At 37.5% G+C, this 21,369-nt stretch overlaps 1 protein-coding gene across 1 annotated transcript; it reads right to left on the bottom strand.

Moving 5' to 3' along the window:
• Nucleotides 1–19,998: 19,998 nt before the first annotated feature.
• On the bottom strand, nucleotides 19,999–20,998 carry LOC145820863 (uncharacterized). Its single transcript, XM_082917496.1, has 2 exons — nucleotides 20,945–20,998; nucleotides 19,999–20,646 (listed from the first exon to the last, which is right to left on the bottom strand). Exons 1-2 carry the CDS (start codon nucleotides 20,996–20,998, stop codon nucleotides 19,999–20,001), a joined length of 702 nt encoding a protein of 233 aa, XP_082773622.1.
• Nucleotides 20,999–21,369: the final 371 nt, after the last annotated feature.

The following is a 21,369-nucleotide window of genomic DNA, read 5'->3' on the forward strand; positions in this document are numbered from 1 at the left end:
AGATGTGGAGGCTTGGTTTGTTTGTGGAGAAGATGTTGCTGGTGAAGTTGTTATAGATGGTGGAGTTTTTCTCTTGGATGGAACGTCGAGCAGTAGAGACTGGTACATTGGCACATAGTTAAGCAAATTGGGTGCCTTGTGGTCCTTGATGGGCAGTTCCAGAAGCTAGACGAGGTCTTGCAGTTTGGCGTAGGACTTACAGAAAGACTTGCTTGGGTGAAAAAGCTCTACAAAAATAAGAGAAAATGTCAGAATTAGACTGAGTATAAGAAGCAATGTTAAAAGTGTGTGGTTTGGGATGACTAGGTGCTTACCCTCATCCTCCCTAAAGATCCCTCTACATAAGGAAAAGAGGCGAAGATCAGCATTGGGTGCAAACTCCTAATTACTCGGACAATAAGACAGTCTTCTCCAGCACCTTTGTTGGAGTTTAGAAGGTCGGCTATCAACTTGTAAGAGGTTGACCTAGGTTTGAGGAAGTAGGTATAGCCATTGGTGGATTTGAGGCTACAAACTATGTAACAGTACTGGATGTCGGGTAGGGTAAGCCTCACGTTATGTCGGCGACATAACTTGGCTTGGCTATGTCGTTAATGACCCTAAATGTGTTTATGGCTAGTTGCACGTGGTTGAGTTTGTAGAAGTGCATCACCTCTCTAAAGAGGATATCAAGAGGGAATTTGATTCCACCGTCAATGATCGACACCACGAGTGTGACACCCCCACTTTTGAGCATCATATATTAATATAAATAATTCAACATGGTTAAATATTAAGTTTCGATATAACAGTTAAAGAAGTACATTCCAAAGCTTAATCTTAATATAACCCCAAATGTTTGATTTCTTACACCAATCTCTAGACATTTTTACGTTAATACATAAAATTTCATCAAAATAGAAAAGAAGGTGAGCAAGACAGGCCTTAATGGCCAGGCTAAGGCAATTCTAAGTGAACCATGGCTGAACTTCGGTATCTTCGACAAAATCTTCCCTGAGATTTTCTCTTTCTTCATCACTTGGCATTAAACTTCGTGAGCTGCAAAGCCCAATAGGATACAACAAACCCAAAAAAAAAAATAGCCACTTCTTACAGTTTGAAAACTTATGCAATAATAACACAGTGGAGTTAATTAACAATATTTAAAAATATACAATCATCACGAAAAAGATAATAGCGCAGTGAAAATGACACACGCACACACACACACACACACACACACACACACACACACACACACACATAGAGAGAGAGACATGATCCATCACAAATATATTCACAATGCAAATGTCAGGTTATCATAGAGTTCATAACGTAATCTCATTAAATTGTAAATTCGGTGAGCCTACGGTGACTCCCCGTGGAGTGCTGTTCTACCCAACCATTGACCCTGGCCAGGGACTATTATGCACCTCCTCTTGATCGCAAGGCACTGGATCTAAAAATGCTACATGCTGAGTTAAATACGTAGGGTGTATCATTAGTGGTCCGTCTCAAGAGAACCGGCCTTCTAGAGGTACTCCTTCTGTGTGAGACCCTCACTGCCACCCTTATTCCAACACCAAATCCATGAGGTCAGAATATGATCTAGGCCATGTCAAGGCTTCACAAGCTAAATAATCACATTTCCTTAGAATCAGGGTGCACCTTGCACCAACAAAACATCGATATACCTTTTCTCTGTATTCATCCGCATGCGTATGGTTCAAAACCACCCATTCCATTTTCCCCATATTATTGTTATAATAGCTCTTGATGAAAATATACATATCATGATTCATTCAAACTGATAAAGCATATTTAAGTGCATGCAAGATAAAATATATAAGAACGAGGCAATACAAAAAGGTTTTAAACCATCACCAACTTGATTCCAGATTTTGAACGGTTTCCAACAAACTGTCCCCTCAAATAAAAATATAGAAATGATATTTAAAAATTTTGATTTTTGGTGGAGTTATAGATTATTAAGTTGGGAACATTTTTGAATAGGGCTCGAAGTCATTTGGCCATTGGAAGATGTCCAAATAAATTAAAAACTGCAGGTAACTCTAGATTTGTTGCGTTTTTGAAGAATAAACATATCTCACCCCATACTTTATGAAATGAGTTGGAACTTGTGGCATTGGAAAGATAACTTAAAAACCTCACATTTCCAATTTGAATCACTCAAAATTTCATTCTATGGAAGAAACCGTGACCACGTAAAGTAGGCCTTGCTGCTGTATTAAAAACAGAAGTGGACATAAAGCATATTTTTTGCTATAAAATAGTGTCAAATAATTTTTGAAAAATTCTCACATATAAATAAGACCCTAAAATAATTCCAGTAGCTTAAGATTTTCAAAATAATAAATAAGGGATTTATTTCATGGTTTTAAAGTGAAAACAGATTCTGCACAGTGCCATTTTTGTTCGAATGAGCAATGGGTTCTTCCTTAGTTCCCTACTTAGACATGCTAGGTTACATTATTTATGGAGAGGTATTTTCTTGCATTCAAGAGGTACTACAGGTTATGACAATAGAACAAAAAGAATATAAAAATAATAACAAGAAATAAGACAAGTGAGTTCATCTAAGGCATACAAGAGAGACCTCTCCTATTGAGTTTGTTTTTGCTTCCTTCATGTATTATAAGACATATCAGATTGCTTTGCATACATTTTTCCAAAACTTAAAGAAGTGGATTATTTCTAGGTATCCTACCTTAGTGAAGCTTTGAAGACCTTTCAAGTGATGAGTCATTTTTCTCATTCCTTCCGCTTTCCTCCTCTCTTTCTCTCATTTCTCTCTTTTCTCTCTATCCTTCTCCACTCTCTAGGTTCAGCTGAAAATTGTAAGTGGGGAGTTTGGGGAGCTTGTGTTTTATACTGTAGACACCCTATTTTTGACCGTCCTTAAGACTTGGACGTCATCGTTTGAACACTCGATGATCATCCATGCTCATGTTCGTTTTGAGTTCTTGAAGGTCTCGGCTGTGCGCCTTGCCTTGGAGCCTCTCGACTTGTCTGTTTTGTGCTTGGTTGTGGACCAAGAGCTTGTGGCTTTGTTTCTGAGGGAAGAGGGTGGCCTGTTGGCCATCCCTGCAACCCATCGGCCAGGCCTTGTGCCCATCGGCCATGCCCTCTTTCCATCGGCCATCAGTGGTGGCCGGTCGGCATCACTGATGGCTGGTCGGCACCTTTAATGGCCGGTCGGCCATGTCTTTTGGCCGAGGTCTTTTTCTTTGCTTCTGCAGATATTTTGGTGCCAGCTGTGCCAGCTGTTTGGCACAGATAGCATCCTTCATACATGTGTATGGAGGGATTGTAACAAGCTTGAAGTTTGTGATTCTATATAAGGGGAGGCTCCTCTCCCCTTTTAGAGGTTTAGAAATTTTGGATTAGGGTTAACATATCCCTCTCTCTCTATATATATTTCTCATTCTCTCTCTATATTTGCACTATATTTGAACCAAAAGTGTCTTTTCTTTACACTTTTGCACACAAACACCTACTCAAACACCTTCACTCTTGAGCCGAGGTTCTTGGAGGTTGCATTTGAGTGATTTTGGCTTGGTTTTGCCTCAGAGGTTGCTAGCTTGCTGTTGTTCTTCAAGGGTTTTCAAGGGTAATCCCCTTTTAAGCTTTCTTTTGATTAATAGCTTAACCACCTTTGCATGCTACTTTAAGGTTAGTTTTAGCCTCTTTTAAACTTTGTTTTTAAGGCTTTGAAATGTGGGTTTGAGTCTTGTTTGGTTAGGGGATGTTTCCCATCTTTTGCTCTATGGCTTGTAAAGCCTCTTGAGCCACCATTCTTAGCCTTTGTTGTGACCTTTGTTTGGCCTTTCTACCACTGAAACTTAGAGGAATTTCAGTGGTAGAAAGTTGGTTTTGAGGCTCAAAATGAGAGGGGATGGTCCCCTCTCTTTATGTCTTGTTTGTATGCATAGAGGGCCTACCAAGTGAGCATGTATTTCTATCCTCTTAAGGCTTAGTTTGAGCATGTTTTTTTGAGTTTTTGGACCTGATATAACTCTTTTTTTGGCTGGTTTGGTTGTCTCTTGAATGCTTCATACACTTCTAGTGTAATTCTACTTGCTAGCCTAACATGCTCTATGCTTTAGACCATCGTTCTACCCTATTTTGACTACACTCTAGCATGTTTTTTGCCATGATTTCACATGCTTTAGGTCTGATTTGGGTGGTCTTGATCATGTATGCTTTACTTTGTATAGCCATAGTGTAAAGCCCCTCTACTAGCTTTGTGTTTTGGGTCCACTAGCATGCATTGCTTGGGCTATTTACATGATATAGCATCATTTGATAATGATTTCAGAGTATGTTTCAATGTCATACCCATGTGTGTATCACTCTTTCAATGCTTTGGAGGGTTATGCTTTATGCCTTAATCATGAGCCAATTTGCATGCATGCTTATCTAAGCTCTTGGGTTCCATTTCAGGATGTTCGTGGCCCTTAACTTGGCATGTTTGAGCTCTATCCAGAGCTGGTTTGGTTAGTTGTGCTATGTATTGCATGCCTCTTGTATGATGCTCTTAACTAGCCTTATGCTCTAGACCCTCTAACATGCCTTGTTTGTGTTATTTGTGTGATTTGGCATCATTAAAGACTTGATTTTAGAGCATATAGCATTGCCATATTCTCATGCATATCACTCTTTAATTACATTTAAGAGTTGTGCCTTTATGCCTTGCTTGTGAGCCATGAGTTGATTATGCATTCCTTGCTTTTCGTGCCTAAGTTTTGTTGAGTTTTGGCCACTGTTTTGGCATGCATGACCTCTGTTCGGGGCTGGTTTGACCATTTGAGCATTGTAGTACATGTTTCATGTGTGATACACTTCACTTGCCTTGATGCCTTAACTCCTAAACATGACATACATGTATTGTTTGCATGTTAAGAGTCTTATGCATACCACCTTAACATGTCAGGATTAGCATGTGGTTTGCATAACATGTTGTTTACTTGTGTGTTGCATTGCATTGTGTTTGGATCTGACGTTGATCCAAACATGTGGAATGGGGGACGTTTCATACTCAAAGTGATGAAACGTGCCTCATTCCTTAGGTCACCGATATCTTTGATCATGTATGATAAGGTGGAGGTTCATCGAGTCTTATGTGTTGTTTGTGCATTCATCAACATCGTGCAAGCTTGACTCTTTGGCCATCATGCATTGAGATGCGTGATTGATGGCTCGAGAACCGAGCACTACACTTCTTTGAGCTTGAGACATGATAAGGAGTGTGGTTGCACACACATTTTCTTGCAAATACACTGCCATGCCTCAGTTTGTGCTCTGTTGCAGCAAAAGGAGAAATTGCAGGAAGCAGTGGCCGACAAGCCATCAAAGCTGCCGACCGGCCACAAAGGCTGCCGATCGGCTATCAGAAGTGGTCGATGGTCATCAACGTTGGCCGATGGCCATCCCTCAGCATGTTTCTAAGGTGGGTCAGAAGCATCTTAGAAGTTGGCACAATTTTCAGAAGTCCAAAAGAGTGCAAATAGAGACATCATGAGGCACGGTAGTGGATTTCCAGGAGGAAGCCGACCGAGCATGCATGTCCCTCATTCTTGAGGCCATTTAATCGCTTTTGTTAACTTAGAATAAGTTAGCTATTTCATTCATACAAGTATTGTAATAATTAGTAATTGATTTGCTAGTTATTCGATTTGGTTGTGTAATAATCAGTCTAATTAGATTATTAGATTAGTTAAGTAGCTTAGCTTAGAATAGCTTAGCTTTCATTCAGACCCTCCGTCGAGAGGGCAAATGTTGTAATAAGTGTGCGTGTGTGTGTGAATGCCTTCCAACCCCACGTATTTCTCCATTTTATTTACCCGCTTTCAGTGCTTAGATTAGGGCATGTTTCAATTAGCATACTTATGCTTTGCATGCGTGCATCATTCATTCGTATTGCATGCACCGGGCTCAGCGCATTATTCAAACTGCATTGTATTTCGATACTTACTTAAATACGTGTTTCAAAGCATGTTATCGAGTGTTGCATTCATATGCCATGCTAGATAGCCGAGCTTACTTAGTAGCATTTTGCATATGCTGCATTAGGTATCTAGCATAGTTAGGATTCATGCATGATTTCTAATTAGCTTCATTTTTGGCTCGGAGTACATTGTGAGTGTTTACGCTTTAGCATCCTTGCATGTGTGTAAGTGACTGCCATGATAGCATGCTTGCCATGAGGCTATGTGCTTAAATGATTAAATGCATGAATGCTTGTGGGTGAATGCTTTATTGCCTGAATTGGGACAATTCATCAAATGCGAATTTTAAGCCCACTTTGCGAAGTGGCAAAATCATGTTTTCAAGCCCACTTGAGGGTGACAAATCCGCATCTTAGCCTACTTGCAAGTAGCACTTTCAAACTATTTTTGAAAAATAAGCATGAGATGTTTTGTTCCAATTCTTACGATTTAGTCTATACTTGTGTACTGTGCGCATCACATAGTAAGCTAGCTAATAACCGGAAAAAGAATACATGTGTTTTCAAAAACAACATATCATGTTCAGTAGAGGCCGGTCCTTTGATCGGGCGAGCGAGGGTGCTCATTTCATGACCTTTCCCCCTCGTACCCAAGTTCCCGAGCCGAGACAACTTTGGTGATGACGGACACGTGGCCTTAGGCACGAGTCATGGTTTCCTAAATTTCCGAAAACAAAATATTTAGGTGGTGACTCTAAAATCTGGCAAAACAGTCCATGTTTGGCACTTTTTGATTAAAATTGATTTTTCAAAACCAATTGCCGGATTTGGACTCTTTGATGATTTATCAATCTCACATTGTACTTTGTGAGATTAGATTCAGAACCGAGACAGGAGTCCGAACTGTAGTAGCTAAGAACCCAATTCGCGCCCTCGCGCGTGAAGCGGAGTTCAGGCGGTCTACACATATACAGACTAAAATGAGAGGGAGATTTTGGAGAAAATATTTGGTAAAAGAATCGATGCATGTATGGCCATTGGGGGTGAGGGGGGTTGTCTACCCAACAAGCACACTTATGACAACTCGTCTCTTCATTCAAAGGTAAGAAAAAGGCTGGTTAAGCATGCTAAGAGGGCTACACTTTTGAGATGAATCTTCATATAAGACAAAATCAACCCTTCCCTATGAGAGTTGACTTGGCCGGCCTCCCCTCTCCCTATTTTTATTTTATTTTTTATTTTTTTATATACACATTTATGAATAAGACAATCAAGTGAAGACAAAATTCTAGATTGCCTTTAGAAGTTTCCTTAATCTAATTGTGAGGATTAGTGTTGATTAGGATTTCGTTTAATCAAAACCTCTAAATAATGATTAATTTAAAGTGTGCTAAACTTCTACACTTATGCATTAAATTAGAATAACTCTTCTAGAAAAAGATAATTTTTATTTAATAAATTTGTTACAAAATTCCTGAGCCTTACAACCTATCCCCTTAAAAATAATTTTGTCCTCGAAATTACATCCTTTTTACTTGAATAGCTGAGGATAGTTGAGGCGCATAGCGTCCTCTCTCTCCTATGTTGATTCCTCTATTCCCCGATGTCGCCAAAGTACTCGAACCAGCAAATTTGCCATTCCTCGTAATATTTTGGGTAGTGTTTTGTAGAGTTTTCTAAATATGATTTGAGAATAGAGTTGTATTTTGAGTTTATGAGTTTTGGAATTATGATTTGAGTGTAGAAAATTTGTTTGGTTATGATTTTTGAATAGAGCGTGGAATTGAGTTTTGAATTGAGCGTGAAATTGAGTTTTGAAAGTTTAATGTGATATGTGAAATAAGAAAATTTGTTTGGTTATGAGTTTTGAAAAGAGTTTTCAAAACTTAATTAAAAAAGTTATCACTTAATATTCAAACACACAACTCAAAACTCGATTGAAATTTTTGATCAACAGTCAACCAAATTCTTTTTAAAATTCAATTCAAAAAATGAATTAATAATTTTTTTTTTCAGTTAATTTTTTTTGAAATAATTTTTTTTCCAATTAATTTTTTTTTTCAAATAATTTTTCTTGCAATTAATTTTTGTCAATTAATTTTTTTTTCAATTAATTTATTTTTTCCAATTATTTTTTTTAATTAATATTTTTTTCTAATTAATTTTTTTCAATTATAATGTGCATGATTTGTCATAAAATAATAAAAAATAAACATATTTTTTTGTTTATGTTTGTTAAATTTAGACAATAAATATTTTGTTCAAACCAAACGTGTTTGTAGTTTATATTATTCCAAAAATAAAGAACATTTTTTCATTTGTTAAATTTTACCACTTTGATGAAAAATCCGTGAACCTGTACCGTTGTCCTCACCTTCATTATTGTGCCTCACCCGTCCTTTTCACCCGTGAAGTTCTCACCCATGAAGTTCTGTACATCAATAATATTGTTGTGGCTATTCATTGATGTTTTTGACATTGAAATGACAAATGACCAAGTTGCCCCTCTTTTATAGAATACTAAATTGGTATGTTAGAAAAAAAATAAAGGACAACATCATAATTTAACTTATGTTCTGCAGAGCCATCACTCCTACAAAACCTCAGTTGGTCAGCTTTCGATAAAAGGAAAAAAAAAAAGCCAAAATAGTTGGTCAGCTTTCGATAAAAGGAAAAAAAAGAAGCCAAAACTCAGCTACAAATTTTTGACCATTTGTTTGACTGAGGCTTTATATCACTCTGCTAACCAACAACTTCACCTTACAACTTTCAGCAATTTTTACCAATTTCTTCACCATCTTCATTTACATTCATTATTTAAATAGTATCAATACAACCACATTAGAGACCCGAACCATACAACCACCTCCTCCACCACCTATCTCAATTAATTTCACAATCAATTAATTTAAAAAATTCAATGTATATTTTTACAATTCATATCCATGTAAAAGAAGAGACGAAGAGCTTTGATCAGTGGTTCACAACACTAGAGCTTCACAATTTCAGAGCTATTCACAATTTCAGAGTTGTAGATGTAAGCCGAAAAGTTCACCAAACAGGTCGACCCGACGGTCAACCGGTGGGTCATTCGGCCGGTCAATCGGCTTCGCCTGTTCCCAACTTCCAGTAAGACTTAACCTGAGGCTGAGCTTTGGTTATTTGCTTCTTACCTTTTGCACACCATTTTCATACGTTTTGTAATACATTTTTCATACATTTTTGTTACCTTTTGCTATCCTTTTGCTTACCTTCCTAGGTTATGCCGAGAACAAAAAGAGCCAGACCAGAACGTGGCAAAACCTCTAACCCTCCACCACGCCAACAAGAGCAGACATATCCAACTATTGGTTTTCTTACATACAATCATGAACAAGCTTATCCAAATTTTGCCAACCGACCAATTGTTACTGGGAGAAGGGTAATTCTACCTTCTCAATATGATCCTTTGTTGGTTGGCAGACTGGAGATGATGGGATGACTACTTTTAACCAATTTATCACAAAAGGCATATCCACGTCTTGTGTATTTATTTTACCTTCACTTGAGACCTACTGAGAGAGAAGTTGGAGAGAATAGTTTGACATCTTACGTCCAAGGTTAACTAATCACACTTAACCCTCATAGTTTAGCACAAATTATTGGAGTTTAGTCAGGGGATTTGCAAAGTCATTTTCAGAGTGAGTCTAACCTAGTTAATATTGTTGGTGATGTAACTGAGATTTATACTACAATTTGTGAGAACCGATTTACTGGCACTAATTTACAAGCAAGACATTTGAAACCCAACCATCGTATTCTTCATCAATGGATATTCGAAAATGTCACTCCTAAAAAGGGACATTTTGATGCTGTTCCATTATATAATGTTCATTTGTTATATTGTTTTGAAGTTGGACAAACATATGATTTATGTTACATGCTACTGGAGGAAATATTGGTTGAAAATCTAGGTACTCTCAGTGGCCGGTCACTACCTTTTGGAGCTCTGCTAACCAAAATTTTCAAAGCTTATCATGTCAGCCTTGTAGGTGAAGTAGATATGAAAATCACTTCACCAATTTTAGAGTATACATTGACCCGAACTGGTGGGGCTGAAACTTATTAGGATCTATTAATGTTGGAAATGCACCAATAGCTGATATCCCGAAGACCCCAATGACTAGGGGTGTGCGTGGTGCGATTCGGGCGGTTTGAGAGTAAATTTACAAATCGAATGGCGTGCTGGCGGATTGGCGGATTGATAAATTGCGGTTTGGGCAGTTTTTGGTAGATTGGCGGATTGAAGAATATTCTAACTAATTATCATTCATTTGCATAATATATAACATTAATTTGTATAATATTTTTTAGATATATAATACAAAGTAATTTTACATAATATGTTTCATATATATAACCACTAATTTGTAATAAATTTCATATTTTAAATCTTTCTCACACTCATTTTTACATTGATATTTCATTGGAGGTTAAAAAATATATATGTATTAACTATAGCGGAGCGGAGCGGTTCGGTTGGTGGATTATAAATTTTAAAGTTTAAATTGCGGTTAGCGGTTAAAGCGGTGTGGATAGATGTGGATCGGTGCGGTTTTAGTAGATTGGGCGGTATTTTGCACAGCCCTACCAATGACAATGCCATGCCACCAAATCAACAACCCCAATACTAGACTGATTATTTGGCTCTGGAACAAGAACGGCACAATCAGCGTGTACAATGGGAACAACAAATGACTAATCAGTTCAATGCATTGGGTAATTGGTTCAATGCATTTGCCGCCGCTCAGAACTCACTAATTCAACAATTTGGTGAGTTTCGTATAGACACTGAAAGATGTGATGAAACGACAAGCAACCGCATTGATTAGATTGACCATCGTGGCACTTAGGTCTACCATCACTACTTTTCTCCACCTCCACCACCACCTGACAATGACGCTTAACTTGTTTTGATGAGCGATTAAATGGTTGACGCATGTTGTGATTTTTAGTTGTGTTACAGATGTACTAATACTTTCTGTTCTTATTTGTTTGTTTCTTTTTCTTTCTTTCTTAATTTTTTGGTTCATGGATGTAAGCACTATTTGTCATTATATTTTTCTTTTTTCCGTATAATTTATTGTTGTCTGTTTTTATTTTTAAATGATGCACCTATCTGTTTATTTTATTTTGTTTTTTCAATTACTACCCGTTGGGCTATGAAGCATAGTGTAAGAGTATCATCTTCAAAATTATATACTGCAGCTGCAATTGGTTTTTTTATTAACAAAACTCTTTTCAAATTTCAAATCAAAAAATAATTATTAACAAAAAAAACATTGTTAACCAAACTCTTAAAATTTAATTGAAAAACTGAATTATGAACAAAAAAATAACAGTTATAACCAAACTTTTCCCTTCACTATTGCACAACTTTTCAGTAAAATTTTAAATAAAATAACACTATTAGTAACGATATAACAGTTATAAAATATTCAATAAAATAACACTCTTACTAACACTATTAGTAAAATTTTCAGTAAAATAACAGTTATAACAAAAAAATATTAAATAAGAAAATATTTAATAAAAGTTAAATTGAATTAAATGTAACTATTAACACTATTAGTATTTTACCCATTAATTTTTCATGGGAAGTTTCTCAAAATATGTAACTTGTGCATACCTAATTATAGGTATATGAATGTATGTCTGATTTACAAGTTGATACCACATTTGATATTACGTAACCTTTTAGAATAAGTCACTTTTTTTATTATTAAATATACAACAAAAATATGTCTACAATCATATTTTTTTCCTACATTATGGTTGAATTTTTATTTCTATTCGGGGTAGATGAATTTTAAAATGTTTTTTTTAACAATTTTGTTTTACTGAAAGGTTAAATTAATCTATCGTTACCAACTTTCAAGAATTGACAAAAGTAGTTACATAATTGTCCTGCTTTTTAGCCAAAAAAAAATGTTCTTCGTGGATGAAGATTAAAATTGGATAACACTTTAAAAGAGTACGGTTCAAACTACAATTGCATTGTACACATTAAAAAAAAAAAAGTTGAATGTAATAATACATACAATAATACCAAATTCATATTATTTCTTCACATCACAAATCCATCCATGGCCAACATGATTTTGCCACATAGCAGTAGCAATTGTATCCTTCAAGTTCGATCGGTACGTCAACCCATGTTGTGACATGTCAACATAGTTAGCTTAGCCTTCAACAAACCTGTCTGCTGCTGTAGACACCCCATTTTTGACCGACCTCAAGACTTTGACGTCATCGTTTGTGCACTCGATGATTGCGCATGTTTGTGCTTGTTTTGAGCGCCTGAGTCCTCGACTGAGCGCCTTGTCTCTGGGCCTCTAAACTCTCTGTGTTTTGGCCTTGTTTTTGGGCCAAACCTTGATGCCTTTTGCCTGGGGAGGAGGGGGGGAAGGCCTTGCCGGCCACTTTTGGCACTTGCCGGCCACTTTTCTTCCTTGTAGGCCACTTGGAATATCCGATCGGCTAGGGGAGGTGGCTGACGGCCAATTTTCTCTTTCTTCAGATATTTTCAGATCTTTTGAGCCAGCTGCTGAGCACTGAATGCATGCTCCATACACGTGTATGGAGGGATGAAGCAAGCTTTTGCTTGCTTTTTCTATATAAGGGGAGCTCCCTCCCCCTATTTTAGGGTTCTGAAAATTTAGAAGCAAAATTTCACACACACTCTCTCTCTCTCTCTCTATATATATATATGTATTACTTGAAAGTGAGTTTTCTTTGCATTTTTGCACATAACCCCTTAGCCAAACACCACTACCTTGGAGCTGAGGTTCTTGAAGGTTTTGTTTGGGCTCAAAAGGTTGGTTTTGGCTCAGAAGTTGCTTCCTTGCTACTGTACTTCAAGGGTAAGGCATTTACCCATTTTAAGCTTGTTTTTGTACACTAGTTTGGGCCACCATTGCATGGTGTTTTGGCCTAGTTGTCAACTACAAAACCCTCTATTTTTAAGTGTTAAAAATGGTTGTTTGAGGCCCTTTTGGAGTTAGGGGTGGTCCACCCTCTTTTGTAGCTTTATTTGCTAAGCTTTGTGTCATCCTTTAAAGCTTTTAAAACACCCTTTGTTTGGCCTTTCTACCACTGAAACTCAGAGGTTTTTCAGTGGTAGAAAGTTGGTTTTGAGGACCAAAATGGGGGGGGGGGGTTCCCTCTCCTCACATCTTGTTTGCATGTGTTAATGGCCTTGTAGTTGAGCATGTTTTTCTAACATCTCATGGCTTGTTCTCAGCATGTTTTTGGCCTTATTTTAACATGTTATAACTCTGGTTTGGACTGGTTGGAGCACCTCTTGCTTGTTTCTTACACTTGTAGTGTAATCATGCTTGCTAGCCTAGTTTACTTGATGTTGTAGCCTATTATTTTAGCATGTGTTGGCTCCACTCCAGCTTGTTTTTGGCCTTTCTTTGACATGCTTAAACTCTGTTTTGAGTGGTCTTGGTCCCTTGAGACTTGTTTTGTATAGCTATAGTGTAGTTAGCTTCACTAGTTTTGTGTTTCAAGGCCCTTAGCATGCTTTGCTTGTGATGTTTGTATGGTATGGCATCATTTAGCATATGATTTCAGAGCATATACCTCTATCACACTCTCATATATATCACTCTTTAATTGCTTTCGAGAGGTGTGCTTTGTGCCTTGTTTATGAGCCAATACATGAGCATGTCTTTCTTGCTTTTCATGCTACCATTTCAGATTGTTTTGGTCACTATTTTAGCATGTTTGAGGTCTGTCTAGGGTTGGTTTGGCCATTTGAGCATTGTATTGCATGCCTCTAGTGTTGTGTCCTTCACTAATTTTAATGCTCTTGGCCCTTAGCATGTTGTGCATGTGTTGTTTGCATGTTGTTGTATTGTTTTTCATGCCACTTTAGCACTAAAATATCTGCCATCTCCCACATTTCTTCACTTTTGATTTGTTTTGAGGGTTGATTTACCTTGTGCTTGTGTTTAAGCTTAATAGAGTTTGTGCTCAAATGGCTTTAACCCTCTTATGAGGATTCTTTCTAGCCAAAGGCATGATCTCTCTCATGCCTTAAACCATTCTTTTGGTTGACCCCTCTCTCATTAGAGGACTTTCACGTTGGACAAATCAAGCAAGGAATGGTTTGGTAATGTAAAATGAGTAAACAAGAGATGGACCAAGTAAATCATGAATAAGATAAGCGTTCGTGTTGCATTGCATGTGTTTGGATCGGACGTTAAACCTAACACAAGAAATGTGGGACGTTTCATACTCAAAGTGATGAAACGTGTTGCATTTCTTGGTCGCTAACATCCTTTATCATGCATGATGGGGTGGAGGCTTTTTGTGTATTGTTTGTGCATTCACTAAGCTTGTACAAGCTTGGTACTTCGGCCATCACGCATTGAGATGCTTGATTGGTGGCTTGAGAACCAAGTGCCACTCTCCTTTGAGCTTGAGACATGATAAGGAGGGTGGCAGTACACACATTTCCTGCAAAATACATTGTTGTGTCTCTGTTGTTCTCTGTTGCAGCAAAACCAGAAGTCTGGAGAAGCAAGTGGTCGACCGGCCATTTGAGGTAGCCGACCGACCACTTTCACTAGCCGGCCGGCCAGTTGAGGTGGCCAGCAACCACTTTTTGTGGCCGATCGGCCACCAGTCCATTTTTGTGCCAAAATGTTCCTGTTTTGAGGCAAAGGCAGTGTGGAAGTTGGTTCGATGTTCAGCAATGAAGGCAAGTGTAAACAGAGGCAATTGACGACAAAGCAATGGATTTCTAGGACGACGCCAACCGAGCATGCATGTCTCCTTCGCCCTCGAGGCCATTTCACTACTTATGATTAGTTTGTGTAATTAATCATTCAATGTGTTTTGTAATATTCTAATTAGCTTAGCATAGCTATTTGTTTCAATTTGGATTGTAATAATTAATTATCTAAGTTAGTTAATTAGTTGGTTTGTAATAATCAGCTTAGCTTAGTGTAGCTTAGCTTAATTATTCGGACCCTCCTTCGCGAGGGTGCAATGTTGTAATAAGCGTGCGTGTGTGTGTGCATGTCTTCAAACCCCACTTCTTCCTTCCTTTTATTTAACCGCTTACGATGGTTAGTTTAGGGCACGTTTTGATTAGCATACCTTATGCTTTGCATGTTTGCATCATTCATTTGTATTGCATGTACCGGACTGGGCGCATCATTCAAACTGCATCGTATTTCAATACTTATTTGAATACATGTATCAAACTGTTGCATTCATATGCCATCATAAATAGCCGAGCCTATTTAGTTGCACTTATAGCCTCTGTGTTTGTTGATCGTGCATGAGAATGTTCCGTTTTTGCCTGTACGTAGGTAGTGAAATTTTCACAGACATCATCAAAGCCACTTGACTGTGGCCTTTTAGAACGACCACTGTCAGTCTGGCTATTTGTAGGGCTCCTCTTGTGACTTTTGCCCTTTGATGGTTCCATGTACTCATCGCCGAATGAGTCAACAGTAATAGGTTCAGCCGCATTGCTCCCACCAACTCTAAGCGACCAAAATTTATTAAGCATTTCATCCTCTTCATTAGAGTCAGGAGCTCCTTGTGTGGATACACGAGCCAAGGCTCCTGTGGCATAACAGTTTTTAACAATTTCGGTCATTTCTTGAAAATACTCAAATCTTTTTGTCCTAAATTTCTTTACATTTTTTGTTGCCTAGAGCAATTGAAAATATTGAAAATAAGCATACCGTACGTGTGATCAAATGTTACAAAAATTTGAAAATGGTACATGTTAATTCAATACTTTATCCCAAAATTCAATGAGTGTAACAACCGTTCCTACAATAGGCTCCCATTCCAGACCGGTATGTGCCAGCAATCGTTTGAAGGTTTGTTAATCAGTTTTCAGTCACTGTTATTTTTGTCTCACCTATTTTGGTGTGTATCGAAACCCATACAAATTTTGTAACTCAGTTGCAAAATGGTTCCAATGCCTAACTGTCCACATAGTATTACGACCTTTTGTTTAATTTTTTTGTACCTCGTCTCTCAGCATGTTTATTAGCTTCATTTCAATTCTGGAACTCCACATTCTTGTGTCTTGATTGTTATCTGAATTGTTTCCATTCATCTAACAACACACAATTTATATCTAAACTAATCTGAAGTGGATATTAAAAAATAACAGTGCAAGAATCATGTACAATTATGTTTCGGTAGGAATAAAAGATTCATTAATTGAAGTTGTTAACAGTGTTGGGAAAAACAGATACAACAAGAAAAAGCAGAATATTGCATGCATGAAAGTTTGTGAAAGAAGTATACACAGTAGACAATAAGCATAAATAAGCAAAAGGAGAGCAGAAGAAGAGAAGCATCAAAGGGGGTGAGTGCAGGTCGACCCAAAGAAGAGAGAGTTGGAATAGCGGTCGACCGGCCAGAAGATCGAAGGGACGTCTAACCAGTTGTCCTGGTGGTTGACCGGTTTAGACAGATCATGTAAGAACCTGAATTTTTAGACAACAAGTTAGTTTGATTAATAATAATATTAAGTCAGTTAACAGTGATTATTAAATTATCGAATTATAATGTTAATAGCATCATGGTTAACATCAATATTAGATTCCTTTAAATAAAATTATTTATCTTTCTGTGATAAAAATTTTTGTATCTAAATACAGTTGTGGAAACTAAATGAGTTAATCAAATAATAACTAAGTTAGAGGATAGTAGGAAGCAAAACATCTAGTGACTATGTTATATATATATATATACATTGATTCTTATAATGTAAAAAAAAATAAAAAAAATTTAATCAGAATTTTTGGGCAGAAGGATCCGACCACCCTTCTTTCCCAAGGAATGTTGAACAAGAATTCCAATGCATGCTACAACATGCTTACTGCCACACTCCTAAGGCCTTTCCTTAGGCTTGTAGTAGATGTACAGTATGAGCATGCTCCTCTCCAACAACACGCAACCTCATTAGGGGAAGCAAGCATGCCTTAGGATAGAAATCAAGACAATAGGAAATTCTGGTAAAGATAAAATAAAGTAAAATCATAGAATAAACAAATATAATTTAAACACCAATTTCCCTTTCACAATGCCTACATAAGAACGCCATTTCAGCCACCTTTAGGAGATACACGGCTGAGTAAGGAAAGAAGGGAGAGAGCAGAAAAGTAAAGAAAGAAAGAAGAGGAGAGGGTGCTTGGTGGTCACCAATTCAAAACAAATTTTTGAGAATAGTTTGTAAGGAGCTCTTGAGGTAAAAAAATACTCAACCCCTATCCTCCCTTAGATATTTTTCTTAACTAAATCTATATATTAAAAATATGCAAGAGTGTGCATTGATAATACATAAATGCTCAATGCATGTTTATATTTTGATAGAATGATAATCTTATGATTATGTGATTTCTATCCTTCTTACAAGTATGGATTAGATGGCTTAGCTACTGATTTTTCTCTTTATGTGTTCAAGTATTATCCATTGTTGAATTAATCTTGCATAATTTTGAATTTGTGTTTACTCTTCATAAATATTACTTTCTGTTATCACTAATGAAAGTAAATATGAAGGGTTGGAGTTTCACATGGAATAATAGTAAGAAACATTTTTTTAAGTCTTGCATGTGATTCATGGTGGATACAAAGTGTGTTTTTCGCAAACTAATGAACTTCCAACAAAACAGATTTTTAATCCATTTTGAATAAACCCTAAACAAACTCATGAGAACACTTTCATAAAATTTGAAACTACGGGAGTTTGTTTAACATGTTTTCATGGTGCTAGAATATTGAAGAAAATTACTTGACAACGTTTCATGGCCTGAATATATTTTTAACTTCATTGCTGTTTGGAGGCAACAACAAATGCTGACTTTACCAGGTCACTATTTGTTTCACAGAATGAATTTTCAAGTGATTCAAATCGGCAAAGTTAGATTTTTAAGTTACTTTTCAAATGCCACTGGTTTCATAATTTTTAATTAAGTATTGAGAGAGAAACGCCAATTTTTCCAAAATATGACAGAATCTGTCTAGTTTTCTCCATTTTAAAATCGTTTTTAGCCCTGGTATTCTCTCAAAATATTTTCCTAACTCGATGAACTAGCACCAGTTAAAATATTATAATGGTTGAACTTCGTTTGGTATGTATTTCATATTTTTTTTGTCTGACCATACAGTGCTGAAAGAAGAAGTGTGTTAATTCTTAAGAAATTTTGTGATGATTCCTAAGACATTCTATCACATTTATTTTGGTTGCCATATATGATTGTGTTGTGCTATATAAACATTATATCACTGTGGTTATCAAGCTAAAACTCGCACATGCATAAAAAATGTGAATTCGACGAAGTAAAGAAACATGGAATTGAACCGATGATACATTAGAAATTTAAAAGTGATGGGGTGAGCCCGGTTTAGAAGCCTGCGCCAGTGAGTTGCGAACCCTAACATGGCACGGGAAGGTATTTCGGCTCTTATCGGTGTAGGTGATATAAGGTTGGTGGTGCTAGTGTCACAACATAGACCGTTCCTTTGGGGCAAACCGTGATGTCACGACTCAGGTCTGTAACCCTGGTGCGTGGGTGTCATTGGTAGTTATAACAAGTAACATTTGAATATTTGACCAAGGGAGAGTCAGAATTTCCCGTGGCCATTGCTTAGCGGTTGAGTGGAAATAGTGCTCCGCGGGGAGTTACATAAATTTATCTGATAAACTAAATCTATGAGAATTTAAAAAGAAAAGTGTGCATTTTCCTTATGATGAATTACTATTTCCGTTTGCCATTTTTTATTTATTTATTTATCTATTGTTATTATTTTAACTGTTGGCATTCATGTTATACTTATTAAATGCTACCTGTTATTATGTTACTACGCATTATTCATTAATTGTGAGCATTATTATCGAGGTGGGCATTTTCGGGTTGTAGTATATTATTGAGCTCATTGCTCATTGACATTCTCGTTGCCCTGGCGTTTTATGCCAGGTACCAAAGAAAATGAAGGAAACACCTAGGCCTTGCAAGGTGACATTCAGCCTTGGTTAGCTTGAAGTGTCCCCAAGTTCCATGAACCATTTTCTAAGTTTCCTAGTTTTCTCTAGTTTCCTTTTATATTTGTATATATATATATTTTTTTGTACTGAGACTAAGTTTTAAGTTTTATTAGAATTTTAATTTGAAAACTTTCAATTTCCAGGTTGTTAATTAATGGATGTTAGTGATATTGGTGGTAACATTGATTTTAAGTTCTAAATCTTATTATGATGTCCTTAAAAAATTTTGGGGCGTCACAGATCATAACCCATTTCTGCTTCTCTGCTATTGCATAGCAGATCGATTGAAGGGTAGGATATACGTACTAGCAGATCGATTGAAGGGTATACGTACTAGAGCAGTAGGAGTGGAATAGTTGTCACTGGTTACGGAGTGGGTACAGTGGGTGGATGTGCGCTTCTTTGGTAGGCATCTGATTTGAGAATACGCTTCAGAAATTTGGCCTGACACAGATAAATTGGGAATGAATTTGGGGATGTTTGAGGAAATTGGTGAGTTGTAATTTAAAATTTGAGAGAAATTTGTGATTTATTTGACCTCGGTCTTATCGTTGTTTCATTGCCCGGAGAGTGAATCTTTCACTACGCACAAACTGCAACTCACTTGATTTGTGAGAGCTGGTGGATGCGATTTTATGGGTGGGGAGGGGGTTCACAGACATGGTTTAGATTTGAAGGTCTTAGTTCACAGAGGGGAACACGACCCGTGAAGAATCTTTAGCTGTGATCTTTCAAAGAGAGGAAGACGACTAGTGAAGTTCAGTTTTAAATTTCTTTGCACGTGGAGCTTTTCAGAAATGGAGAAGACCGAAGACACAGAATATGCAGCTTTGGAAGATTTTCATTACACGTGAAGCTTTTTAGAAATGGAGAAAATCGAAGACACAAAATATATACCTTTGAAAGCTTTTCACATTGGAGAAATGAAGGAAGAAATTTGCCAAACGGGAAGTGGAGATGTATTTTGAATTGCATGGTGGAATTATGATTTGAAAATTGTATCCAAACGTGAAGCGCAAATGGAGGAGTGGAAATATATTTTGAGGATACAACCAAACACAGCCTTGTTTTTCCGATCCAAAATCTCCACTAGCCTTTCTTCAAATGTCGCATCAGCATCCAGGTTGATCTCCTTACAATCGATGACGTGCGATGCATGAGGCTTATACTTTCGTAGCATCGAGACGTGGAAAACGATGTGCACTCCGACAAACTGGGGAGGCAGCACCAGCCGATAGGCCATAATTCCCACTTTACCTAAAATCTCGAAAGGTCCTACATAACGAGGTGCTAATTTGCTTTTCTTCCCAAAATGGAATGTTCCTTGATGTGACTTGACCTTTAAAAACACATGGTTGCCTACTTCAAACTCTAACGGCCTTCTTCGTTGGTTGGCGTAACTCTTCTGCCGCTTTGAGTTGTTAGGATTCTCTGTCGTATTAACTTCACTTTCTCGGTGGTGTCTTGAACTATCTCTGGACCTAATAAAGCTGTTTTCCCACCTCTGTCCAGCACAACGGTGACTTGCAAGGTCATCCATAAAAAGCTTCATATGGTGCCATGTCGATACTGGCCTGAAAACTATTGTTATAGGCAAATTCCACCAAGGGCAAATGTTTTTCCCAGTTTCCTTTAAAATCCATCACACAGGCTCACAACATATCTTTTAGTGTTTGAATGGTCCTCTCAGACTGTCCATTGCTTTACGGGTGAAAGACGGTACTAAGGCATGGTTCTGTGCCCATGGCTTTTTGTAGGCTCTTCCAAAAGTAGAATGTGAAACAAGGGTCTCGGTCCGATATAATAGAAACTGGCACCCCATCCAATCTGATGATTTCCTTGATAAATAACCGACTTAACGCTTTCAACTTGTCGGTTATCCCTATGGAGAAGAAGTGGGCGGTCTTGGCCAGTCAGTCCACAATTACCCAAACATAGTCGTGTCCCATAGGGGTTCTTGTCAATCCAGACACAAAGTCCATCGTGATGTGCTCCCATTTCCACTCTGGGATTGGAAGCGGCTGAAGTGTTCCTGCTGGTTTTTTGGTGCTCAACTTTTATTTGTTAGCAGGTGAGGCATCTTGACACATGTGTTGCTACATCCTTCTTCATGTCATTCCACCAATACTGACGCTTCAGATCCTGGTACATCTTTGTTCCCTATAGGTGTACTGCAAAGGCTAACTGATGAAATTCATTTAGCACCTTTTCTCTTAAGGGATCAATGTCAGGCACGAACATCCAACCTTGAAATCTTAGCCATCATCCTTAGAGATGTCCCAACCAGGTAACAGCTCGCCTGATGTAAGTCGTGCCTTGAGGAAAATTCCCTCATGGTCATACTTTTGGGCTT

Source organism: Camellia sinensis, chromosome 3, assembly GCF_055761805.1.
Source record: "Camellia sinensis isolate YWXY chromosome 3, ASM5576180v1, whole genome shotgun sequence".
Taxonomy (NCBI): Eukaryota; Viridiplantae; Streptophyta; class Magnoliopsida; order Ericales; family Theaceae; genus Camellia; species Camellia sinensis.

Coding starts and splice junctions, on each gene's coding strand:
- LOC145820863 (XM_082917496.1), bottom strand. CDS start 20,998: ATGGACTTTGTGTCTGGATTGACAAGAACCCCTATGGGACACGACTAT. Junction 20,647..20,944: donor TGGGACACGACTATGTTTGG/GTAATTGTGGAC, acceptor TGGATTTTAAAG/GAAACTGGGAAAAACATTTG.